General features: G+C 41.2%; 1 protein-coding gene across 1 annotated transcript in view; it reads left to right on the top strand.

The window, feature by feature from the left end:
• The window catches only part of LIX1 (limb and CNS expressed 1), a 247,888-nt gene that overhangs the window by 210,839 nt on the left and 18,232 nt on the right, over positions 1 to 18,817 (top strand). Inside the window, exon 5 of the mRNA XM_082258808.1 lies at positions 15,179 to 15,256. Coding sequence (XP_082114934.1) covers positions 15,179 to 15,256 — 78 coding nt within the window. The remainder of the gene's footprint in view (positions 1 to 15,178; positions 15,257 to 18,817) is intronic.

Genomic DNA, 18,817 nt, shown 5'->3' with positions numbered 1-18,817 from the left:
ATTTTAACTTGTAAACAAAAAGTGTCAAAAATAGGCTCGGTCCTTAAGTGATTAAAGTCCACACTATATGCAGTTGCTCTTTTCCAAGAACACCTGTTTATTTCTCTTGATTTTGATTAGGATGTTGGCAAGCTCAAGAAAGCCCTTTGCCCTTTTTAATAACATTCAATTACATAGTTACATAGTTAGATAATTAGTGACGTTGAAAAAGAAACCAGTCCATCCAGTTTAACCTATGATGTGTGTGTGTGTTTGCTGTTAACCGTACATTGTATACCCCTGTATATTATGGTCTTTAAGTTGCCCATCTAATAGTTTTTTGAAACTATCGATGTTCCCTGCTGATACCACTGCTTGTGGAAGAGAATTCCACATCCTTACCGCTCTGACAGTAAAGAACCCCTTATGCAGTTTAGGGTTAAACCGCTTTTCTTCTAGTTTTAGTGAGTGGCCCCATGTCTTATTGAATTCCCTTTCTCTGAAAAGTTGGTTCCCTATGGTAGGGTCACCAGTTCAGTATTTGTACATTAATATCATATCCCCCCTCAAGTGTCTCTTTTCCAGAGAGAATAAGTGTAATGCTTGTAGTCTTTCCTCATAGCTGATGTCCTCAATTCCCCTAATTAGCTTTGTTCCCCTTCTCTGGACTCTCTCTAGTTCCAGCATATCCTTTCCGAGGACCGGTGCCCAGAACTGGACGGTTTACTCAAGATGTGGCTGGACCTTGCAGAGTGAGAGAATAATCGTTTTATCTCTGTAATGAATCCCCTTTTTTATACATGCCAGTATTCTGGTGGCTTTGCTTGCAGCAGCTTGGCATTGCATGCCATTGCTAAGCCTGTTGTCTACTAGATCCACTAGGTCCTTATCTTAGATCCACCCAGAGACCCCCCCCCCCCTAGCAAGTAACTTGTGTTCGCATTTCTGACACCCAAGTGCATTACCTTACATTTTTCAACATTAAACCTCATCTGCCATGTTGTTGCCCACCCCATTATTTTATTCAAGTCTGCTTGTAAGGTTACCTTGTCCTGTATAGAAGATATTGGCCTGCTTAGCTTAGTATCGTCCGCAAATACTGAGATTGTGCTGGTTATCCCATCCTCTAGGTCGTTCCTTGGGGGACCCCACTTTCCACGCCTGACCAATCTGAGTACTCCCCATTTATCACCACCCTCTGGACTCTCCCCTGGAGCCAGTTTTCAATCCAGGTACTCACCCTATGGTCCATACCCACATACTTTAGTTTGTACAGTAAGCGTTTGTGGGGAACTGTATCAAATGCCTTTGCAAAGGCCAGATACCCGACATCCACAGGCCTTCATTTATTTAGATGACAGCTTACTTCTTCATAGTAAGTTAATAGATTGGTCTGGCAAGAATGATTCTTCATGAATCAATGCTGATTACTACTAATGATACCGTTCTCATTACTAAAGTCTTTTATATAGTCTCTTATCATCCCCTCCAATATCTTGCAGACGACTAATGTTAGGCTAACCGGCCTATAGTTTCCCGGGATATATCTTGGCCCTTATTTAAATATTGGTACCACAGTGGCTTTTTTTCCAATCAGCTGGCACCATTCCCGCCAGTAGACTATCCATAAAAATTAGGAACAATGGTCTGGCTATCACCTGGCTGAGTTCTTTAGGGACCCTCGGGTGTAAGCCATCTGGTCCCGGTGACTTATTTATGTTAAGTTTTTCAAGCCTAGAGTCTGTCTTCTGTTAACCATGAGGGTGCTTCCTTTGATGTATTATTAGTTTTAACATTACAAGCTGGGTTAGTGTAGCCCCTTAATTCTTTTGTGAAGACTGAGGAGAAGAATTTTTTTAGCACCTTCGCCTTCTCTCTGTCCTTTGTAGCCAGATTCCCTTTGCCGTCTTTTATGGGGCCAATATGTTCTGGCCTCACTTTCTTACTATTTATATAGTTAAATAATTTCTTGGGATTTTTTTTACTCTCTTAGACTCCAAGCCTTTCGTGTTCTATTTCAGCCATCTTGATTGTGCCCTTACATTTTTTATTGCACTCTTTGTAATGTTGGAATGCTGCCAATGACCACTCAGCCTTGTTTTTTTTTTTTTAAGGCCTTTTCTTTAGTTTTAATATGCATTTTTATGTTGGAGTTTAGCCACCCAGGGTTTATGTTAGCTCTTTTAAACGTATTCCCCTCAGGCAACGCAGGGGGTTCTTTACTGTTAGAGCTACAAGATTGTGGAATTCTCTACCACAGGTAGATTCTGCGGGAAGAATGGCTACTTTTAAAAGACTCTTGGACATACATCTCAAGCAGGGGTGGGGAACCTACGGCCCGTGGGCCGTATGCGGCCCCCGAAGCCATCTGATCCGGCCCTGCCATTGGGATGCCTCCGGAGGGGAAGGGGAGGGGGAGCGCCTCTTGATTACACACAGAGCGGGTTCCTCTGCTAACCTGGCGCGGCCTCTGTCATACAAAGTCATGCCTCCTACCTATGATAGACAGCACAGCGGTGACGTCTATCATAGGAGTCGGTCCAGGAGGCGTGACTTTGTATGAGAGCGCCCGCGCTGGTTAAGTAGAAGAACCCTGCTCTGTGTGTAATCAGGAGGTGCTCTAATCCCCATGCGCTCTGTATTGATGGGGGCGCTAATCATTCTGCATTGATGGGGGCGCTAATCACTCTGCATTGATGGGGGCGCTAATCACTCTGCATTGATGGGGGGCCCTAATCACTCTGCATTGATGGGGGGCACTAATCACTCTGCGTTGATGGGGGGCACTAATCACTCTGCGTTGATGGGGGGTGCTAATCACTCTGCATTGATGGGGGCACTAATCACTCTGTGTTGAGGGGGGCATTCATCACTCTGCATTGAGAGGGGCACTCATCACTCTGCATTGAGGGGGGCATTCATCACTCTGCATTGATGGGGGCACTCATCACTCTGCATTGATGGGGGCACTCATCACTCTGCATTGAGGGGGGCACTCATCAATCTGCATTGAGGGGGGCACTCATCCCTCTGCATTGAGGGGGGCACTCATCACTCTGCATTAAGGGAAGCAAACCTGGAAAACCAGTTGCCAGTAGCAACATCATCAATACCAGCTAACATCACACACCTCACCAAAGAGAAGCAGTTGCAGCCAACACATTAGGGGTGAGTTATTTAAATGTTTATTAAAAAAGAATAGCGCGCAAATGCAAAAGAAATTACTGCCAAATCTGAAAACAATCCATAAATAAAAATGGGGATGAAAAAAATCCCCATTTTTATTTATGGATTGTCTTCAGATTTGGCAGTAATTTCTTTTGCATTTGCGCGCTATTCTTTTTTAATATACATGTCCTTTGGTTCATAGCTGCAGCAGCTTTAGAAATACATGGGTGTGCTCCCCCAAATTTTTTGCCTGTTTATTATGTATTCGGTCTGACCAGACTATCGAGGTTGAGCAACCCTCCCCACCCCCCCACACACACCTGTACTCAATCAGTGTCCACCATCAAGTGGATATAGGAGGAGTCCCCTGTAGTGCATTTGCACATCTTTCCCAGCAAGGAGTATTATCTCCAAGGGTTAGAAAGGCTGGATTCATCTCTTTTTCATGGATAGTGTAGGACCCACTGATAATGGGGTACTTTGACGCAGTAGTGGGCTTGAGCACGATATGGCCATATGGTGGGACCAAATCCCCATTTTTATTTATGGATTGTCTTCAGATTTGGCAGTAATTTCTTTTGCATTTGCGCGCTATTCTTTTTTAATATACATGTCTTTTGGTTCATAGCTGCAGCAGCTTTAGAAATACATGGGTATGCTCCCCCAAATTTTTTGCCTGTTTATTATTTAAATGTTTGACTAAATATAACAGGCACATTTTTAAGTTGATAATTTTGTACGGCCCCCGAATGATTTTAAAAATACCCAAATGGCCCTCTGCAGAAAAAATGTTCCCCACCCCTAATCTCGAGGATCAGAACATTAAGGGGTATGAGAAATGATTACGGCCACACGCACCTACACAGGTTGAACTGGATGGACTATTGTCTTTATTCAACCCTAACTACTATGTAACTATGTAACTATGAATGCACTGGCCAATCCCTTTATTTAGTATTCATGAAACACACCCATTTTTTCCTCCGTGTTCTTTGTTCCTAGGGTTCTATCCCATTTTATATTGTCTAGCAATGAGCGCAGTTTAGGGAAATAAGCTCTTTTTAAATTCAGTGTCCTTATATTACCCTTGTGTTTCCTATTTCTATGATTTACTCTGAAACGAATTGACCTATGTTTCCTAAGTTGCCCCGTATTTCTACATCCGTGATCAGGTCTGTATTGTTAGTAATCAGTAGATCTAGTAACGCATTGTTTCTTGTCGGTTCATTCACCATATGACCCATGAAATTGCCCTGCACTTCGGCTCAGTCTATATCTGGATAATTAAAATCCCCCAATATAATGACATTTCCCATCCTTGGTGCCATTCCAAGCTGTGATAGGAGATCTGACTCCCCCTCCTCCCTCTGGTTGGGGGGCCTATAGCATACACCCAATATTGCTTTCCCCATAGTCCCTTCCTATAGTACCTACCTGTAGGGATTCTACCTCCTCCTTAGCTCCGATATCGTCCATCATATTTACCTTCACATTGTTCTTGATATACAGGCATACCCCTCCCCCTATTTTACCTTCTCTATCTCTGCGATATAGGGAATACCCCGGAATGGTGGCCAGCCAATCATGAGACCTGTCAAACCAAGTCTCTGAAATTCCCACAAAATCAAAATCCTCATCATACATTAGCAGCTCCAGTTCTCCCATCTTGTTGGCCAGACTTCTAGCATTTGCATACAAACCACATCATTTTGTCCGGTTGCATACTATATCCTCGTTCGATGTTATGAGGCTGCACTTGTGATTTGTCCCCATACCTACCTTGGGTTTAGGATCTCTGGACACCTTACCGCTAATACCCCCATTAATGCCCGCTGAACCTTGCTCCCCGCTGCCTAATTCTACATCTGTACCCTCCCCCCATCACCTAGTTTAAAAGCCCCTCAAAAAATTACAATAAGACTTGCATCGCAATTGTATATGCTAAATTATTTTTTTTTAATTTGCTATTTTATTTTCCATGAAAGTGGGGTTACCCTTTAAGTGGTAATTTTATACACAGAGAAGACAGATCTTGTACCTGTCACAAGAATAATATAGCATATCCAAAGAACAAACGACATCCTCATAGTATATTACTGTTCTGTTGCTTTAAAAGAACCAAAAGATATCAAATTGTACCATGTAAATGTATACATGTAGATACAGAATACATAAAAATCACATCAACTTCCATGCTGAAGACTACCGCATCCTGCAAATTGTGGGTAAAGGACCCTGTATGCTGGGCTATTGAAATATAAGTTTTAGAAACCCCCCTAACACCTTATAAGTCAACGCTTACATTTTTATGAGCGGATATATTTATCCATTAGCCAGTATGGATTAAGTAAACCAATACGTATAGTTCTTGATGTCAGAAATATGCGTCAGATAAGGTCTAAGCACTTTAGTGTCTGCAATAAAAAGAATCACTTTGTAATGTGTTTGTGTTCTCGGTTATAAATGTGTCACTTCCTTTCCTACTCCCAGGGCCACCCACGAGCTCAATAACTTATTTTTATGTTCTTCCAACCACCAGTGAAGAGTGCGGAGCATGGTATTATTAGATTATTGGTTGAGCATTCCAATATTTAGCATTTGTTTAATACCTTTCAGTGTTGTTTACTGGTGGTAAGATGGCATTATTGAAATGCCAGGATGTGTAGCACGTGTTGTGTAGGGGCAGCTGCAGCTCATCACCATATAAAAACTGCTCATTGTGCACCGTAATGGCTGCATTAAGGCAATGTATTATTCATGTTATACAATCCCCTTCACTGGCACTAGCACTGACAGTCTTAGAGAAAACACAATTAGATGTGAAAGAATAACAGACCACCATCTCATCACACAGAAATTCACAGTCCGGGCCAAGGAAGAGTATTATTTTCAGGAAAGACTGTGGTAGGTTTCAGAACCAGAATTCTGCGGCTACAGTGATTTTTCTAATGAAATAAAAGAATAAAAAATCTTTCATTTGAAATCTAGCCTGACATCCAGTGGTATTCCATGTTCATTTTCTTCTTTAATCTCTGGTAATTGAATTGTTTTTTTTTTTGTATTAGCTAAAGAAGTAAAAAGTATAAGAAATCAAAGCATTCTTGGACAATATCGTTTGCTAGTAAAGTAGTAGGTTTTTTTTTAAGTATGAAACAATGAATGCATTATAGGGAAAAGTTAGATAGAAATTGAAGAAGAAAAGAAAGTTGGTGGTGTTTGCCAAACAATGGTATGTGGATGGACCTCAGGAGAAAATAATGATTACCGGCAAGAATGTATACTTTTGATTGACAGCTATTTGTATTTCTTGCCAACCCTGCTGCACAATGATGATTGGGGAATAGGGTTTGGGGAGAAGCATGATGAACAAGTATGATACTCTTCTTAACCGTACAATATTAGATTTGAAGCAATGTTGTAGAAACTGTGCCAATAAATAACTTATGAATATTAAGAGTCAGACAGATGCATGATGGGACATTTTATTACGAATGTTTAGAAGCACACTTAACATACTTGCAGCCAATAAATGAGTTAAAGAAATCATGTACATTAATACCTGCCAAGTTGATGGTAACCTAATACAGATATGAAAAAATTAGGTTGTAAAGTCAGAAGGTTTTTTTTATCTTAATGCATTCTATGCATTAAAATAAAAAGCCTTTGGTGTGCAGCAGCAGCCCTTAGCCCCCCTAATACTTACCTGAGCCCCCTCTCTATCAAGCGATGTCCACGAGTGCCTCAGCTGTCTGGGACTCTCTCTCTCCTGATTGGCTGAGACACAGCAGCAGTGCCATTGGCTCCCGCTGTCAGAGGGAGGAAAGATTTCCTTATCTCCACCTCTTCTCCGGTCATATGAGACACATATGGACCTTCCCCCATTCTGAAGTGCTTGACTTGGCTGGTGGTGAGTGTGTTTCATGAATGGGGAAGATCTGTACTGGAAGGAGAGATACAGTATATACTGGGGTGGGGCAGTAACGCAAGCAGTCACTTCCAGAGCTAAGAGGTCCTCCATGGTGAAGAACAGCAAGGACAATGGTAACATCAAAAACCTAAGCAGATGCATGCGCCTACCATTTTTATTTAGTTTTTTTGTGTGTGTGGGGGGGGGGGGGGGGGAGTCAGTGCTGGGAAAGCTGTACTAATAAGAAGGTGGGGAGATCTGTACTGGGGGGATTGGTACTCGGGGAGATCTGTAGTGGAGCAGGATAACTGTACTGGGGTAATCTGTACTGGAGTTAGATCTGTGAGGAAATGTGTATTAAGAGAGGGATCTGCACTAGGGAGAAGCTGTACTGGGGGGGGGGGGGGATGGAGTCTGTACTATTGGGAGCTGTACTTGGGAGGAGGGATCTATACTTGGGCGAGCTGTGTTGAGAGGAAGATCCTGACACCAGAACTCTGTAAATTCTGGACTCCTGACCTCTGTGCTCTGTGTATCATGCAGTCCTGGCCCCTGCATTATGTGCATTTTCTACTCCTGCTTTCTGCACTTTGTGCATTCATAAATATGAATACACATCTGAGCTACAAAATGATATGTAACACCTTCTAGTGTAATACTAGTGTGAGTGTGGGAAAATGTATATCCTGACTCATGTTTAACCCAGTGAGTCTGTAATTGAGTAAGGGTTATTAGAGTTCAAGGCTAAGTGACTCATACATGCAGCTCTCTGGTGTTTCCCCCTGATTCTAGAAAGTTGGAGAACATTCTGGAAGCTGGAGGGCGGAGGCTAGAAGGGCTGTCCTGCATGTTTAAGGGAGCTTGGCAAATCCCAAGGCAGTCGGACTGGCAGGGAACTAAGCCAACCATTTAATATTGATGAGTCATACCAGCAAAGGAGTCGGATGGAAGATAGAGATGCAGTGATGAGGGAGACTAGCAGTGACCCTCGAGGGATCCCTGCAGGGGAGGGGCTCTGCCTCAGCCTGTAGCTCAGGTGGCTGACCTGGAAGGAACCTACCACATAGGAAAGTTGGAAGGAGACTTTCCTGAGGGGCAGTGGGAGCAAGGGAAGGACAGTGTGAGTACTAAAGCACAGTGCAGGGATTTACAAGGGGAGTGACTGCCACATGTAGCTGGTCCCTCTGGAAGATAGAGGTATGCTTAAATCTTCTCTACCTTACCCTGGGAGATCTCCAAAGTCAGTCAGGTAGACTGGTGAAGAGAGTCAGTTGGGTAGACTGCTAAAGAGGCAGCCAGGTGGGCTAGCGTTTTCCTGCAGTGGTAGAGCTCGGACCAGTGTCTACAGGGGAGTGGAGGTACTGCAGGATGCAGTTCACAACCCATGTTGTGGCTGAAAGGGTCTGAGAGTTTGAAGTCTGTAAGGGACTGTTGCTGATCCAACCAAAACTGTTATCTAACCAATCAGAGCTGTACAATCCAAGGAGAAGAATCAATTGGAGCTGTAAATAGGGAGGAAGTTGTCCCTAGTTTTGTTACTGTCAAATTGGGCATCCCATAATTCCCATCACCATCCCCCTGATAAAACATTAAACCCAAGCTGAAGGACTGGTCAATGTGTTCAGATGTAAGCTGAAATTGTGTGCCTGGCTGTACAGGAATGGGAAACACTGTCATTTGCAGCCCTTACGGGGGTAGTGCTACAGATATATAAATACATGAATAAACCCAGCTGCTGCCACAATGCGCTGAAGTATTCTGAAGACTGAAATAGTAAAAACCCCAAAGGGGTGCTATGTCACCAACAGTTAGACTCAATGTGCAAACCAAACAATATAAAAAAACAGTCTAACATTATTATTAGTGCATTCTTCATACAGGCACTCTATATGTACATTGATGTAAGTGCATTGGCTTTTATTCTTTTTATTCAATAAACATTACTTCACTATGGCAAGCTCTCTCTTCTCTCCTTTGCATTTATCTTTTTACCTCCTATGCGGTACACATGAAAAAAGTCAATAGTATCTGGTAAATGTGGAAGAAGTTGGAGGGCACCTGAAGTGCACCAGGGCAGCACGTTTGAGAACACTGCCATTCCATTGGATAAATTTGGACACAAGTCACGGATTTTGTGTTTGGGAATAATACGAGCACTTTACTATATTGGGCTATTTTCCACTATGATTATTGTTGAACTGTTTTTATATATTGTTTAGTTTTCACATTGAATTTAACTGTTAGTAACGTAGTGTTGCACCCCCTGTGGGGTTTTTACTATTTCATAACCCCTGCCCCCTGTGTCCTGATTCTTGTGCTCTGTGCATTACACACTCCTGACTATCCTGTGCATTACGTATTCCTGTACCCTGCATTCTGTGTGTTATGCACTTCTGACCCCAGCGCTCATGATCTCTGTGTGCTATTTTTCTTATTTCCCTCTGGTTGCCCAGGACTGAATCACCTGGAACCCACCAACTACCATCTGCTGTCAATCACAGTCAAAGCAGACCTGATGGGGAACTAGTCTCAGAGTTTGCCATCAGGCTCCACCCACCTAACTACTTAACCTCCCTGGCGGTATGATTCTTTTGGATTTTAGGTGCTGAAAGCGGTACCATTATTTTGCATGTAATTCTTGTGAATGAGCAGTCCAAACCAACTGTATACATTTATTATATATATTATATATATATATATATATATATATATATATATATATATATATGTATGTATACATATATTATGTATACATATATTATATATATATATTATATATATATATATATATATATATATATATATATATATATATATATATATATACGTATATATATATATATATATATATATATATATATATATATATATATATATATATATATAATGTATACAGTTGGTTTGGGCTGCTCATTCACAAGAATTCCGTGTATATATATATATATATATATACGTGTGTATATATATATATATACATATATATGTATATATGTATACATATATATATATATATATATATATATATATATATATATATATATATATGTGTGTGTGTGTGTATATATATATATATATATATATAATGTATATGTGTATATATATACGTATATATATATATATATATATATGTATATACATATATTTACATAAAAAGTACAGTAAAACTGCAGGAAAGGGCACTGGGGGGCAATGTAATGTGATTTTATTTTATTTTGAACGGTATCAGTGTGTTTGGTGCATTTTACATTTGAATTTGCCGCCGGTTCCACCCCCCGGCAGGCGTCACGTCGCCGGAGACGGAAGCCGGGGCTCGCAGACGATCGGGAGGAAGCTCCGCCGCCACACACCGCCCGCAGTCTTCGCTGGATCCCGGAGAAAAGGTAAGTAAAACCTCCTCCAGCATCCAGCGATCTTCTTAGCGCTACCCCGAGTGTGACTCGGGGTTACCGCTTTTGGCACTAAAATCTTACCCCGAGTCACACTAGGGAATACCGCTAGGAAGGTTAAAGTGATTGTAAAGTCTCAGTTTTTTTCATGTAACAATAACAAACATGTTATACCTACCTGCTCCATGAAGTTGTTTTGCACAGAGCAGCCCGGATCTTCCATTTCTCGGGTACCTCGCCGGATGCGCATGGCCCCTCCTCCTGCTGAGTGTCTCCATATAGGGTTGCCACCTCACCCCCTCAAACCAGGACACACATTAATTACACAGGCTTCTGTGGCTGATTAAGTTGGTAATTAAACTCACTTAGTGCCTTATGTTCATTATATTAGCCCCAGAACCTGTCCTGGTTTAAAGGAATGAGGTGGCAACCCTATCCCCATTTCAAACAACTTGCTATGGGGGCACCCGAGCCGTGCTGCAGCTCTGTGTGTCCATTCAGACACTGAGCCACGGTTTGACCCCACCCCCTCTCTATATTCATTGGCTTACTGACTTTGATTGACAGCAGCGCATCGCCATTGGCTAATCAGGAGGGAGTGTCCCGGGCAGCCAAGTCTCTCCTGCAACATCACTCACTTACATGAGATGGGGCTCATGTAAGTATGAGGGGGCTGCCACACACAGAAGGTTTTTTTTATCTTAATGCAAAGAAAGCATTAACTTAAAAAACAATCTGACTTTATAATCACTTTAAAATCTAGGCTGCTACACCTGTTGGTGGGTGAAGCCTGATGGTGACCTCGGAGACCAGTGGCAGGACAAGGTCATTCAGAGCCTAGGGCGAACATGCCAACCTGCACACCCCCCATCCCCCCCAAGATGTATGAACATGATGTATAAGCAAACATCCCCCCCCCCCCAAAAAAAAATTGAGCACTAATCTAAGCATACATTGCCCCTCCTCCCAGGTCAAAACCTCCCCCATTCCAGCTCAAATCCTCTCTCTCCCCAAATCCCCCTCCAAAAAAATCCTCTACTCCTCAAATTTCCCCTTCAAGTGCACATCCTCTCCCCCCACTACAAATCCCCCTCCTAGCACAAACCCTGCCCCCCCCCCAATTTCCACTTCTATCACAAATACGCCCCCCCCCTCCAAAAAAAATTCTCCTCCTAGCATTTCACCTCCCCCTCTAACCTATCACCTCTTCTTTTCCAAATCCTTCTCCCTCCTCCCCCCTCTCAACACAAATCCCCCCAAATTACCTTTCCTAGCACACACCCCCAAATGTCCCTCCTAAAAAAAATCTTACCCCCAGATGCCCGCAAAATTTCCCCACCCAACACAAATCCTCTCCCCCCACATCTCCTTGTGGTGCCCCTGCACCTAACATGCTGATACCACGGTGCCCAGGGCAGCCGTCCCTCCTGCCCACCCCTTGTCCCGTCCCCATCTGAGACTACTTCTCCATCGGTTCTGCGTTGCCTGTGATTGAGAGCAGATGGTAGTGGGTGTGTTCCAGGAGACTCTGGGCAGCCAGAGGAAAATTGATCATTACTGTATATACCCAATCTTGCCTGTTTTGGAAAGGGCACACTTTTGTTAATCAATTTAATATGCAAAGAAATATTAAATCTACTACTTCAATTCCAGATCCCCATGGGAGAGCTGTATTAAAATGAGCACAGCAGAAAGTGACATTTACCATCACACTGGATCACTAAATACTGCTATAAAAACCTGCTTCTTTCTGCTACATTCATGATCAAGAGAGAAGCAGTCATACGTTTGCACTTTGCAGAACATTTCTAAGTATGTATTCATGTACAAATAAATACAGATTGTCCACATTTTGAGCAAGGTTTATGTTCTGTCACCCTCTATAAGCCGGGACTTGCAGAATTCACATTTAGCTGAATTTTGCATGCTCTGCCAGACTGAGAATTTGAAGCACTAATTGGTTGTGCTTGTCTACTTACTGAAACTAGTGATCCATCACTGTGCATGAATGGGTGGGTAAGAATAACTATCACATTGAATCAAATGTTACATTATGTGTACAGAGAAACATTGTAATTATATACATTGTAAAACACAAAAATACCTTCATCAGGCAAGATCCCTGGTTATAAAGAGGCATGAAGAATACTTGTCATCTACACACAGCATGACATCACACCTAGTGTACAATATATAAGGAGACTCACTACTACTAGCAGGGCTGAATGTATCAGTGGGCACAGAAGATGCGTGCCTATAGTTATTGGACATACATTTTTTATTCATCATCAGCAGTAATAAAGTCATCCCATATGAGGCTCCAGTGATAAAAATCTATCATTGCCTACTAGCTATGTCTTACAGGTGAAGTCAGGTAGACAGAATAATTATCAATAAACCTATTGTGGGACCATATAGGGATACAGAGAATTTTGCTTGGTACTACATAGTATTCTGAGCAATATCTACAAAAATTGGATTGGTTCAGAATGGACACACACATCGTTATGTACCATTGCATTTTATATTTATAGCAAAAAGTATATCTTTATAAGTGACATTTTTTATGTAAGATACAGTATGTGTGTCAGTTACTTTATATCATTGTGTCAATTATCATTCATTTTGAAGAATTAAGCAGGTTTAAACCCAAAAACAAAAATGAACTTTATTACAGTTTACCAATCCTGAGATGTCATGCCTGCATTCGTTTTCCATTTTTTTCCCTTTATTTTCACGTGTTGATCCATCCAGTAGCACACTCCCTGTCTTAATGCTGATTCACATTGGTGCGATGTGGGAATCCACTGCGGGTTACCGCATTGCACCCGACTCACAGGCAGTTCACACTGCCATATGCGAACTGCTGGGAGTGGCAATACAAAGTTAATGACACCCCCAGATTATTTTGCATATCGCAGTGCAAAATGTCAATTCGGACAGGAAACAGATTGCATAGGTGTGAATGCGATCCGATTCTGGTGCAGACCAAAAAAAAAGAGTCCTGCACGACTTTGGTTCGAATGCGAAGCAAATTCAGCCATCCAATCTGTATTGCTGAATTTGCATTGCACAGACATCGCATGTGATTTGCATCGCAGTGTGGTGCGAATCACTTGCGATGTCTGACATCGCTGTAATGTGAACAGGCACTTAGGGTGTCTACATTCTGGATGAAGTAGTAAAGCAGACACCTTTGGACAGCTGCGTTGTCAGCCTGGGGAAAGGGTAGTGTAAGGCAGCCCATCAAGGAGTCTTTTTTTTTTTTCAGTGGGTTGAACAAAAAATGACTCCAAGCATCTGCTACTACCCACTGAGTACCTGCTGAGCTATTATATTCTGGCAGCCCCACCATCAGAATACATTGATCAACACTGCCAGCTATAGTGGGCAGTGCTGATCAAGCAAAGAAAATCTGACAGGTGGGTTGTACAGAAGTTGATTGACATCTGTACAACCCACCTGCCCATACATGGGTCAAAATTTAGCCGGTCCCTGCTAAAGTGACCGTATTTCAATCCCTGTATGGCCAGTTTTAGACTTGTAGCATTAGATAGACTTGACTAACAAAAAACCCTAATTGACTTAAAGTAATTGTAAAGTCTAGTTTTTTTTTTTCTTTAAAAATATCAAAAATGTTATACTTATCTCCTCTGTGCAATGGTTTTGCACAGATCCTCCTCTTCTCAGGTCCCTCTTGATGCTCCTCGCCCCTCCCTCCTGTTAAGGTGGCCCCACAGCAAGCAGCTTGCTATGGGGGCAACTGAGCCGAGCCACAGCTCCGTTTATCTATTCAGACACAGAGCCTTGGTTTGGCTCCCGCCCCCTCTCTGTCCCAGTTGGTTAACTGACTTTAATTGATAGCAGCGGCGCCATTGGCTCCCGCTGCTGTGTTTCAGCCAATCAGGAGGGAGAGTCCCAGACAGCCGAGGCAGTCGTGCACATTGCTGGATGGAGATGGGGCTCAGGTAAGTATTGAGGGGGCTGCTACACACAGAAGGTTTTTTTTTATCCAAATAATAAATGATTAGGATAAAAAAACTTCTGATTTTACAACCACTTTAAGCCTGGTACACATGGTAAGTTTTTTTTTTGTTCAACCCAGTGGGAGTAGCTCATGAGGAGGTCTCTGTACTAACTATGTGATTTACCCCCTGTGCTTTTGTGTGCTGACAGGGAGACCCCCCCCCCCCCTCCCACCAGAACACACCGGTCAGAGCTCACAGCCATTGGCTAAGAGTCCTGATCGGATAGCGACCAGCTGCTGGTTTTCCTGCATGTTCGTTCGATAGAAGTCAGTCGCGAGATCAGCTTCTGTGAAACAAGGACCTGTACACAGGGGCTGAATGTCGGCCGGTATCTATTGTATGGGCTGATATTAGCTGATATTTGAGCTGGCCATTAATGGGCAAAATTTTAAGCGAAAATTCTTGGGAAAAGAAGGTTCTAAGAAAGTTTATTCATTTTTCTAATCATTACTGGGTCAAATCGACATTTGTTTTCTCAAACAAACAAATTTCTAACAGTATGGTTTTCGTTCGGTGAAGTCCATTAATTCCAAAATTAAATATTAAAAGCTTTCGAATGAGAATTTGCATAACATTTTTTCTAAGAATTTTCTTAAGAATTTTCATTTTAAGTTCTATCTATCTATGGCCAGCTTAACAAGCGTAATCTAAGAGAATAATCCTGTTCAAAAATATAGATAAATGTGCTGATAAGTTCTCTTTTATTCTAGGAACTTATGATCGTTTTCCAGCTTCTGCACTGGAACGGAAGTCTTAAAGCACTCAGAGAAACAAAGTGCTCCCGTCAGGTAAGAATATATCACACAACCCATATATTTCTTCTGCAGACTTTTACCCAGAATGCATCTGTTCTCTGATTGGAATCCAAGGACTTTACTGAAAAGCATCTGTAACTTGTACAATTCTATCAGAGCTATTTTAGATTACATTGTTGTTCTCTTTTGCTGTGTTTTGTTATATCATTTCATATATATTTTTGTGACACTTATCAATAATTTATAGTTAAATAACCACACCCAGGCTACTCTGTGAAGTGTGCAATGGCACTGCTATCATTTAGTTTAGGAGAACACTTAAAGCTGAACTCCATGCACAAAAACATTTATTTTAAATATATATTTTTTAATAGCCACAGAGGATATAAATCCACTTTTTGTGGACCATTAGCATATACAAACCTAGATATTACCTTGTTGCTCGATCAAAAAGTGACTTGAGTAGAAGTGGAAGTGCTCAATCAAAAAGTGACTTGAGTAGAAGTACTAAAGTGTTCAACATTTTTTGTACTTAGTATTGCAGGTAGTTTTTTTTTTTTTAATTTTGCTACTCAAGTACTGAAAGTAAAAGTACCAGTAGTTTTAAAAAAAAAATTGCTACTCAAGTACTGAAAGTAAAAGTACAAGTACTGTGTTATGTAGTTTTTAAAGAAAGAAGTCAAAAGTTTGAACATCATATTGTTTTTTATTATTTCAAATGATTAACCTAAAGGACAATCACAATTGCTTTGGCTGTACACATGACATTATACACATTTTTTTGAACTTCATGAAACCTGCCATCTACTGTTCTGGCAGTGGTAATTTTTATAATTGTAACTAGTAACTATGCAGCACAAAAAAAAAAAATATCGGAGTAGAAGTATTAAAAATAATCGAAAAAATGTAGTGAAGTAAAAGTGGAAGTAGGAGAAAAAAATTCTACTCCAGGAAAGTACAGATACCGCCTTTCGGTACTTAAGTACAGTAGTGAAGTAGTTCTACTTAGTTACTATACATCTCTGGAGATACAGGAGGGGACCAGCAGGGACAGGCTGCCTGCAGAAAATTACAAGGGAGAAGATAAAAGACCACCAGTCATCCTGCAGAAGAAGAGAGAGCAGCAGTGACTGTTTTTTGTTACATAAGGTTGGTGCACAGAGGCAAAGTTTCACATTTGATTACTGCACATATCTGGAAAAAATGCACAAAGCACTCCAAGATTAAAGTAACAAATGGCAAATGCAGGTGTGATGGGAGACCACGGAGGTGCCAAGATCCCAAAATATTCTATCCAACAAAAGCTATCATATGTGTGGGGCTATAATGATACCAGATAAAGTCCAAAAGCAAACAATTTGTATAAAAACTGTTTATTACATCTTTATTAAAATAAATAAAATCATGCTTTGAACAGAAAAAGCAAGCTCCCTGAAGAGGTTCTCATAACTTCAAATACAGCAATCATTTTACTCTGGTATATTGATGCAGCCCAACACATAAATAAATAAATGGACAATAGAGTAAAAGAATGAATACACTTCTCTATTTTCTATTTAATTTTTGACACATTTATTTTTGTAAAGTTAGGCTTAATTTTGCCCCTGATGAAGCGTAATACTCAAAACGCGCTGGAGAGCATCATTATACCAGAGTATCAGGATTGCTGTATCTGAACTTATGAGAACCTCTTCAGGAGTCTTGCTTTTTTACGTTCTAAGGCTACAGTATACATATTGATGTATGATTTCATTGATTCTAATAAAGATGTATTAAACTGTTTAATACAAGGCTCAAGTAAGAATATACACTTGTATTTCAACAATATTAGCTCATCCCAGAGTTCAGCCTTCATAAAATAACCTTGGTGTGACATGCAGCTTTACATTTATTTTTAAATGTGGAAAATCTGAGTGTTACAATGTCCTCCTTTGGTTATGGGACTGAGTACTGGGTAGTTTTATATTCACAAGGCTTTCTATACTTTACCTTTGTTAGCAGTATTTATATTTTTCTAATTATTAAAGGGTATGCTTAGTGCTCAGCATATATACCACTTTTGAAAGGTAAGATTTAAGTCAATATCTCAAATGAACACAAGAACAATTTACAAAATTTTGACAAAACTGAGTTATATAAAGCATTTGTTTAGCTCATTACATAAAAAAGGTAATAATATAACTTAGATTACAAAATCCTCCATTTTGCTCAAATTAGTTGATGCAAAAATGAATACACCCCTCATCAAAAACTATTACAGTACATCTAGTATTTTGTATGACTTCCATGATTTGTATGGACAGCACCAAGTCTTCTAGGCATGGAATGAACACGTTGGCGACATATTGCAAAATCTATCTTTTTCCATTCTTCAAGAACGACCTCTTTTAGTGCCTGGATGTTGGATGGAGAGATCAGGAGACATACTTGGCCACTGAATCACTTTCACCCTGTTCTCTTGCAGAAATGCAACAGTGGCCTTAGATTTGTGTTTTGGATCATTGTCTTGTTGGAAAAGTGCATGGCGACCAAGGACACGGAGTGATGGCAGCATCTTCTCTTTAGTTAGAGCAGTACATCTGTGAATTCATGATACCATCAATGAAATGCAGCTCCTTGACACTAGCAACACTTATGCAGCCCCACAGAAAGACACTGTCACCACCATGTATTACAGTAGGCACCATGCATTCTTCTTTGTACTCCTCACCTTTGCAAATCTATCAGTTCCAAAAACATTTATCTTGGTCTCATCACTCCAGAGCACAGAGTCCCAGTAGTCTTCCTCTTTTTCAGCATGGGTTCTGGCAAATTCTAGGCAGGCTTTTTAGGAGAGGCTTCCTTCATGGATAAAACCCATGCATGCCATTCCTCTGCAGTGTACGTATTATGTGACTGGAAACAATCACCCCAGTTTGGCTTTCTACTTCTTTACCTAACTGCAGTGAACTTGCATGACGATTTTCTTTAACCCTTCTCATCAAAAGATGCTGTTGAGGTGTTAACTTTCGTAAGTAAAGCTTTGCTGATCTTCTTGTAGCCTTCACCTTTCTTGTGTAAAGAAATCATTTTCTTAGGCCTTGTGACATTTCTCTTCCATGCGGTGCCATTGCTGACAGCATCTTATGGGAAGGGGTTTTCTTTGTTAAGTAGCACCCTTTTATAATCAACTCTCTACTGGACCTGTTTAAGGTGATTGTAAATTCTCGGTTTTTGTTTTTGTAGCACCCTCCTAGGTAGATGCTAGTGAGAGAGTTTCGTTTTGAGCTTTGTATGCTTACCCAAGGGACTGCAGGTAAATCTATATTGCTTTTTGCCTACCAGAGAGCAGGATCTGTTAGTGAGGTCTGCTCATTGTGCTCAGCATGCGGTTTATTCAGTCTAGAGAGTGTTTCACACTGGTCCAATAGGGAGGCATGTTGGACAGTGGGAGGAAACCTGACAAATGGGTGCATAGGCTTTTGCTACAGTCCTGGTGATTGGCAGAGGGAAGGTCGCCTCAGTGTATTCTGGGATACTATATAAAAGCCAGGAGCACATGTGCTGCAGACTCTTTGGCTGGAGAGCGGAGTCCCGGAGGGAGGGGGTGGCTGC

The sequence above is a fragment of the Pelophylax lessonae genome (assembly GCF_965119305.1).
Source record: "Pelophylax lessonae genome assembly, chromosome: 1".
Classification (NCBI taxonomy): Eukaryota; Metazoa; Chordata; class Amphibia; order Anura; family Ranidae; genus Pelophylax; species Pelophylax lessonae.
This window is presented reverse-complemented; position numbering and strand designations above follow the sequence as displayed.